This window comes from Polyergus mexicanus, unplaced genomic scaffold (assembly GCF_030449975.1).
Source record: "Polyergus mexicanus isolate NDT 795.1 unplaced genomic scaffold, iyPolMexi1.0 SCAF_27, whole genome shotgun sequence".
Classification (NCBI taxonomy): domain Eukaryota; kingdom Metazoa; phylum Arthropoda; class Insecta; order Hymenoptera; family Formicidae; genus Polyergus; species Polyergus mexicanus.
In genome coordinates, this window is record NW_027223347.1 from 1,546,123 (window position 1) to 1,555,095 (window position 8,973).

At 34.9% G+C, this 8,973-nt stretch overlaps 1 protein-coding gene across 1 annotated transcript; it reads left to right on the top strand.

Moving 5' to 3' along the window:
* The first annotated feature begins 533 nt into the window (after positions 1 to 533).
* LOC138943484 (uncharacterized) lies at positions 534 to 8,279 on the top strand. The gene is made up of 5 exons (XM_070314333.1): positions 534 to 593; positions 679 to 771; positions 5,517 to 5,616; positions 5,698 to 5,887; positions 8,171 to 8,279. Exons 1-5 carry the CDS (start codon positions 534 to 536, stop codon positions 8,277 to 8,279), a joined length of 552 nt encoding a protein of 183 aa, XP_070170434.1.
* Positions 8,280 to 8,973: the final 694 nt, after the last annotated feature.

Below are 8,973 nucleotides of genomic sequence, written 5' to 3' on the forward strand. Positions count from 1 at the left end.
CTCCAAGTTTTTTTACCACAACAGATTTTCAAAATACTTTTATTGAGAGATGAAATTAAATGCGTATTTTATATATAATATTATAACAAAATTAATATTATAACAAAAATCGATTATATATTAAATATAGAGTCGATTAAACTGTCGATTTATTTTTAAATTAAATTAAACACTGCAATTATGCTTGCAAAATTGGTTTGTGTTGCAAGCGTAATTGAAGAAGATGTTTCAGGAAGAGGCAAATTTATATGAAATATTTACTTGCATTATTATCTTATCTGAACTGACAGGACGGGAGAGAATCAATCTCATGCTTGTTTTATGAATTGAGAAGTTTGCGAGATTATCACAATAGCTACCATGTGTACAAACGTGTGCAAACACACAATGTGTGCTGCCGCTCTTCGTCGCAATGTAATTTTCAAAATTACGTGCCGGGATTGTAGAAATTAGACTATGCCGCTAATCGGATGCATATGAGGTTCTAACGTAAAATTCCGCGAGCGTCTTAGAATCTCTGTTGAATCCCGTGTATGACGACAGTACAGGGGTACAGTATAGGGATAAGCGGGCGCGAGTGGGCACGTGTTCGGGTACGACGCGACGAGTCCGCGTATACGTAGATCGAGGAAACAAGCCTTGAAAACTGCTTAATATGCGACGACACCGTGTGCTTAGCTGCCGCAACCTACGCCGTGGGGACGTCCTGGTCCTGGCGGAGCTCTTTGGAGAGATCCCAAGTTGCTGGGTGCGCGCTTCCTCGAATCCATGGTACACATATCTATCTAACCGCGTTAATCGTGTATACGAGAATACTTAAATAGCGGGTATCTCGTGTTGCGCATCCGCTAATTACAGAAAGAGAATCCTTAATCATCGGTGAGGGGGGGAGGAGCCGCTTCGCTATTTCAAAGCGCCGACTTGTTCTTTGTGAACGCGATACTTTAGAAACTGCATGCTAGGAAAGTGTTGTCAAGTCGGTTTAATTATACACCGACAGCGCGAAACATTAACTCAAGCATTCATTAGCTATCGAAAAACTACTTCTTTTCCTACAGTTTCGATCCAACAATCGACAAGAAAACACTATCTAAAGAGAATTTTTTTTTTTTTTTTACGGTAAGGATAAAATATTTAAACGCATTATATTGCGAGAACGTTGTTTCTTGAATTACAAATAAATTGTCATCGTCATTATACTATATAATTATTTTGCGATTATATCTATTATTATATATTATAGGATCTTATTTTTTTTTTTTTTTTTTTTTTTTAATTGGGTCAATAAAATCTACATCGCTTTCGTGAAAATTTCATGTCGGATACATGCGATAATGTAACGTGACAGGGATACGTTTCAGCGTTAATAATATACAATATGTTGCGATGTCTATGTTAGCAATGTATAATTCAGCACAATTAGCGAATCATCGCGCAACGTGCTAAACATATTCATGTGATGCCTCGAAAACTATTAAATTATTCGTTACTGATATTAACTTTCTGTCGACAAAATTATCTTGCTTTATAAACTGACTCTTTTATTCGTAAAAAAATATATTAATAAACGCGATAATTAATGTAAAGAAAGCATAAAAAATATGTGACTAACTTGATTGCGGAGCTTGACGGATGAGAAGAGAAGATCTACATATACATATGATATTTGAAAAAATTAATATTATAAAAACAAGATACTCTAATAACATCTCATATTGTGCGTATATTAATTGATGGGATGCGAGACTACTCTTTCACATTTTCTTTGATAAAATTTTCGGAGCGGAAAAGAGAGATGGATACGCTTTGTTATAGTTCCGAGAACTGATTCCTACGTAATTGCGCGTTTAAGCAACTAGCTCGTGCTGAGAAACCAATTGGAACGATAACGAAATTACATTGTCACAGCGAATGGGAGTAGTCTCGCGTCAACCTCTGTACTGGCAACTTTGCATCAAAACTTTCCACCGCTGCGCGAGTAACCCTGTTAGATTGACGAACATTGGCCTCGAGGGATCGGCGCCAAACTATAGACGTCGCGGTAATTGAAGGGTTCATTGCAAAAGAAAAAGAGACAGAGTCAGAGAAAGTCCATTTTGATACATTTTTCATTATAAGAAGCTACTCTAAAAATCTCCTTCTTATATCAAACAGGCAAATTGAAATATTTTATCGCAGTTTTTAGTAGGTATAACATATATTTACACAGTTACATCTGGTAACAAGCGCATTTTGTGAATAAGATGATATTTTATCTCGTCGAAAACTGAAATGATATTTCCACTGCCAAAGTTTAATTAGATCGAGTTACTTTTTTGCAAGAGAGGTTTCTATATCATTAATATAAAGAAATATTTTGGTCTCGAGATCTTAGGATCGAGATCCTGTTAAAGTTCATCTAAAAATAGTCGAGGGAGGAGATTTTATCCGTTTATTTGCAGAACGTTGCAGCTTAATTCATTAGCTTAAATCCAAAATTACTTTTTCTCATAGTTCTAAAATTATTCATGTCGCGACGTACATTTTCCTGGAAAGAAAAATTATTTAAATTGTCGGCGGTCACGTACATCAGATATGTTTATTGTGTCAAATTTGTATAATCCTTACGCAGTTTTTTATGATTACACGGGAAAAAAAATTGCTATTTATTATTTTTATATAAATGGTTATTATGAATTGAGAATTTAGCACGCTGTTGCACAAAACCCTTCAATAATTTTTTTCATTCGGTCGTGACCTGTTTTCATTGCTGGGTCACGTACGTACCGGTAAATGATTTTATCGGTGGCAGGAAAATTATTGATTCTTTACGTCATCAAGAATGAAAAAGTATCAATCCAATGGACGAAATGAGTAATGGAGAAAAGGCGACACGAGACACGAAAAACATGAACGAGTGCGTGATATAAATTTATGTGAAAGAACAAAGCGCGGCGATATTCGTTGTTCGATGTATGCTCCCGTTAAAACGGAAAAGTTATCTACCTTCACGCTGAATTGTTGCACAATTAATCCGGAGGCGGAACGGGCAAGTAAATCGACGGTTAGTAATCTTTTTTGCGTGGTGTAATTCAACCACATAAAGAGATATCGCGAAGGAAGATATATAAAATAAAGGGAGATGCGCTTTTGCTAAGAAATTAAATTATGTCCAAATCTCTCGCGGGGAGATGTGCCGCTAAATCGCATAGTTGGTGGAATTTTTTGCACGCATGTGGCGGTAAATGCAATAAATTGGCCGACAGGGAGGAGTCACGTATTTATTTATATATCGCATGACGGATACGGCTACGTGAAGCTCGGCGTGGATGAAGAGAAAAAAGTTTTTACGCGGGTATAAAATTCATGGGACATAATTCTACCGTTCTGCGCTCTTCGGCTTCTCTTTTCCAAAGAGAAAACGTTTCACCGTAGAAGCGTCATGCTCTATATCTTTCAATTATTCGACAGACCGCGCCTGATATTCCACGGAATATTGATAGCGATTCTAATCACTGATGTGGACGGGGATTATTTCCCCGGGTAATTAGTATAATAAACAGCATTTCAAATGTGTGAAAGCTTTTGGAATTACCAGTCGGTTTAGGGTATTGACAATTCCGCTTGAATATAAATTTATCGAAGCGATTGGCACTCGATATCGTATATATAATTTACGTAATCGTGTATTTGTCGAAATGTTACCAATATCGTTTGTGATATTATTGGCGAATTTACATCTGATGTAAGTTTAATTAACTATCTTAGCGCGCATGATGACGTGAGAAACGGAAATTACGATCGCGTCCGAACACAAGATCGAGTAAGTTAATTGAAACTGCGCCTGGATAAGTTACGCGCTGACATTTGTGCTCCGAAATTGATATACAATTTCGAGTATCTTTGTAGAAAGCGCGAAGTAGCTAAATACTCCCTGCTGTATATAATGTACATGCATAAATCTGAAGTTTCTTTGTTCATAGGGCTCTAGCGGATGATTTGTAGAAATCGTTATAAGTTTTTGCAATAATGAAGTTGCATAGTCAAAGTTGTGTAATTCGTGGAAATTGTACAAATGCCGAGACAGGGCGCAATCGATAACTGCAACGACTTTTCCAACCGTGGATTTATTTCGCGAAGCAAAACATGATCGAGCTTCACTTGAAAGCGTGGCGTTATCAATTAAATGGAGTCGGCTGTACGATAATTCATTCGTTACACAAATATAAATCTGCCTTTGAAAGTGCACAGTATATCGAAAATATATCAGAAATCGGTCACTTTCTCATGGCGTGGTAATTTTATCGTTATAAAAAAACTATTTTTTTTTTCTTAGATTTTCTTTCAGTTTTCGGAGTTTCCGACGCATTTTCTAGATGTGTCTTCTCTAGAGGAGTATGCGACTCTTAACTTTTAATTAACTGCTTCTCCACACATAACTGCGTTACCAGTTAATTGAACGATCCTCCGGGCACCTTCCTAAGCACACGACCGGAAAGTTTAAACTAAAATTTATTAGCATATCCCACTTCGGCTAAGTTACCTTCTTATTACGCACAAGTTCCTTCACACACTATGTTTATCCCGGGGGATTAGATCGGTGGGGAGGGGGAGGGGGTCAAGTCTCTACATTTGTACTTTTCTCCTTTTGCGCTCCTATTTCCCTTTCCGTCTTGTTGCCATGTATCTGTCCGCGGGTATGGATTTATGATGTGCAAATGTATAACGTGTTTTTCTTTTCTTTATAATAAGCCGAGGGGCTTTGTTGTACCTAGTCGGCTAACAAGATCGACATTTTGATGAATGAATGCTCGACTTGGCCCACGTCGGATCAAACCGCTGGTATACTACTAATTATGAAGCACCGGATCTGCGCAAAATAAAGCGTGGATCTTCCTTTTGATACGATTTTATATCTTCTTTGTGTATTCTGCATCTCCGCCGATATCACGCGTTGAAATGGCGTGCTAATAATATTTTGCTAAGAGTATTTTAAAAATTATAGTTAGATGTTTATAAAGCATAAACAAATACTCATAAAATAGAGACTTTCGAAGAACAAAAATAAATCTAGAGAGAAAAAAAGTTATCTTGAGCAAGAATAGAATAAAATTTTAAGCCGCTACTCTCTCTCTCTCTCTCTCTCTCTCTCTCTCTCTCTCTCTCTCTCTCTCTCTCTCTCTCTCTCTCTCTCTCTTACTTTCCAAAAGATTATATTTAGAGAGATTTTTTGTTCGCGCGTGTCATATAATTTTATAAAATGTTATTAATGTCTATTTATTCATTCAAAAGACATTTAACATGTATATTAAATTTCACGAGATTTATATAAAACAATATTATATAATGTTTTTAATTCAATAAAATCGAACATATATGGTACATACAAATTTATTCGAATAATTCCTAAAGAATGAATACAATCGTTTAAAATAGAAGGTAAATATCAAATTTATTGTTGAATAGGATTAGACATAATCAACAATAAAAAGAGAGAGAAAAACGCGTTTAAAATCAGTAGTTTTAACGTGCTTCAGGGTTGGACGAACAATTCAATAATCGACAAGATATATAAGAGAAACATGAATCCTCTGACTGTTACGGACATGAATAAATTCTACGATGACAAGGCGACGCCAGATAAATAGTAGACATTGCTGCTTGCTTCTCTTCGATACTGATGCTGGAATCTCGTTTCCGGATCGGTCTTTTGTTTCACAGGTATCGCATCGGAAACACAACCATTGCAAGATTCGAGGAATCCCTACAAGGAGGAAATACAGGTGTACGAGCTCACGGGCGGTGTCGAATTGGTACCTTTGTTAACTGGTAGACCCTATCAATCGCATCCGCAGACCACGCGCTACCTTGCCACGGATGCCACTCGTCCGGGATACATGATAGAATCGTAAGTGCGAACACCTGCAATGATTATTCAAATATTAGCGTGTTTATTCGAAATGATTGATGAGAATTTTTAAACTTGCATAAAAATTGAAAACTCTAGATTTTGATAGTCTCACTTGATATTTAAATACAATTGTAATATTAGTAAAATATATGTACTATTTGTTTATATATTTGAGCGTAATATGTTATATAAAATGCTTTAACCGCATTCATGCGCAAACATGAAGCTGTAAACGTTGAAGATGATATACGTTGAGATGAAAATAATCGATAAATGAATGGTACGGTGTAGATATACAAGTAGTTGTAATCACTTACATTTACTCATTACTGTAATTGATATTAAAAGCACTTACTGTTGTTTCGTAATTTCCTCGATGAAACCATTATTGATCACTTGATTTAGCTGAAACAACTTCATTTAATTGTTTCGCATCTCTTCAATAGAAAGATATATTTATATCAGAATATTAAAAATGCAATTAATTTTTTTAAATGTTGTTCCACACGCACATTAATCGGACATACACACACACACACACACACACACACACACACACACATATGTCTTGTATATTATTATATTGTGTATATTATGTTATATTTTGCGTGCTCTTATGTATTTTTGATATATATGCACTATGTTTGTATGGCGTTGATTTTTTGCTTTATATTTCAGAGCATACATTTATGGTAAGAGGTATAGTATAAAACTTTTCTTGATATTTTTTTCCGCTTTTTATTTTCTCTCTTCTTTGCCATTCTTGACTTATCTCTCTTTTTTTAATTTTTACAATCCGACATAAAAATCTGACAGATTCATACAAAAACATATGTAAAAAAGATGTATTTTCATAACTCATCTTTTGTTAATAGATTTAATGTGTCCGATCAGAATTTCGCTGTATATATGTATATGTGTGTGTATGTGTGTACAATTAATTTTTCACTTGTATCTCACAAGTATAGTTAGCACGACGAAACACGGTGGCAACTGTAGAATTGGTTAGTAGTGATACGACACTCGAGGGATGTAACTACATTGCAGGTAATCAACCAATTGACCTGGATGCACTCGACCTCGACCATTTCACCTGTCCGTATCTAGTCAATCTCACCCTCATTTTCCTCCCTTGTGCGCTAACGTCGCTCTAAATATTCATCAGCATAATTTCCCTCGTCACCATCGTAAAAGAATATTTTTTTAAATAAAGAATATATTTTCTTGCAGAGAATGAAAAATATTCTTTCTAAAAAAATACTTGATTGAGAGAGAGAGTATTTTTATATAAATCTTCTGCACATAAATATATTATTGCAGATAGATGTTTTACGTTCTGTTTTAGAATTTCTCGAAAAAGAGTTAAAATTTCAATTATATATATATATATATATATATATATATATATATATATATATATATAAAATATTAATGTTTATTGTATCATAATCGCAATTGGTATACATATGTGTTTATTACTTGCAATCATTATATAAAGAACATTAATATTTTATTTTAGTTGGAAATTAATTATACATTATATATAGAAGAATAAGAATCTAAAACAACCAATTGTAAATTACAAATAATGTATTTCTATACATGCCATAAAGCGGAGTTTTAAATTAAGATATGATTGAAACGCTATGATTTGAATGATCACCTTTTTCTCTAAAAGTATTTTTGTTCAAAGCTTGTCATTAAGTTGACGAAGTAATTAATTATTTGAATTCTTTTTTGACTTTGCATTCATAGCATAACATCGATTAATCGTTCAATAATATCCTGCATGTAAACAGTCGCAACGCTGGATACGGATAGCAGCATCAATCTGTCATGTAACGAGATACTTTGGTAACGTTTAATGGAATAATGTATAAAAGTTGCGAAAGAGGTGACGCGTTGTTTATATTTTATATAACGCAGCATCCAAACATTGCGCGATGCGTGTAATAATTGATCACCTCGATTAAAACCTCGGTGGAGAAAAACACAGCGGTATAAGTTTGAAGTGCATTAATCACCTTTCTTTGCAATTTTATTTTAATTTATTTTATTACGACAAAATAGCATGTACAACGCGCCGCGAAAAATTTGATTTAGATTGATATAAAGCGATTTTATTCGCTTTTTTCAAAATTCGCTATGCGAGATATTTGCAGTTATTAGCACAGAGTCGTTAAAGATTATTCAGAACGGCATCGAAAATATCGGTAACTGGATATTCGGGCGAAAAGCTTTTTCTTTCACATCTCCTGTTAGCGAGTCGACTTAATTTAGCGTTTTAATATTGTATTTTATATGGGGTAGACCGGGTCACGGTGCCCCTATAGATCACGCCCAACGGAACAATCTCTATAACATCCTCCATCACTCGGCTATCTATTGAATTTTCTCGTAAAGCGTTTTGCCTTCAGTGCAAAAGCGGAGGAGCCCTCGTCTCTGTAATGTTGCATTTTATTATACGAAACAAATAAGATGGCTATTAGATACCGATGACGCGAACATAAGATCAATCGTTTCCGCAAGGGATAGTAGCTAAGCATACATAGTTTTTTATTCTCTTCGAAGTAAATGTACGTGACGTGCATTTAACAACATCATCCCGTATGCGAGCCGCTTTTGAAGTCATGTCTCAATCAGATACTGTAATACATAATGCATTTAAAATATAAATGCGATTTGTTTTATTACAGTATTAACAAGATTTTAGCGAACGTAAATTATATCATTCTCGGAATAAACTATTTATGGACGAGTGATGTGTGTTATAAAACGTCATAAAATATGTTCTTGAATTGAATGAAAAATGTCATCAACGCTTGCGAGCTTATAATTGGGAGTATTTTCCGCCATTGCTAAGATCAAATCTCAAATGAAATTCAATGAAAGAGCCAGCGGAAGATTATATGAGAATGGAGCAGAGAGAGAGAGAGAGAGAGAGAGAGAGAGAGAGAGAGAGAGAGAGAGAGAGAGAGAATTATAGGATAAAAGTATGTTAGCATCGGCGTTCTTTGTTTCTCATGAATCGACTTGACATGAAAAAAATGAAGAGTATATCGGATAACCCATTAAATTTCATG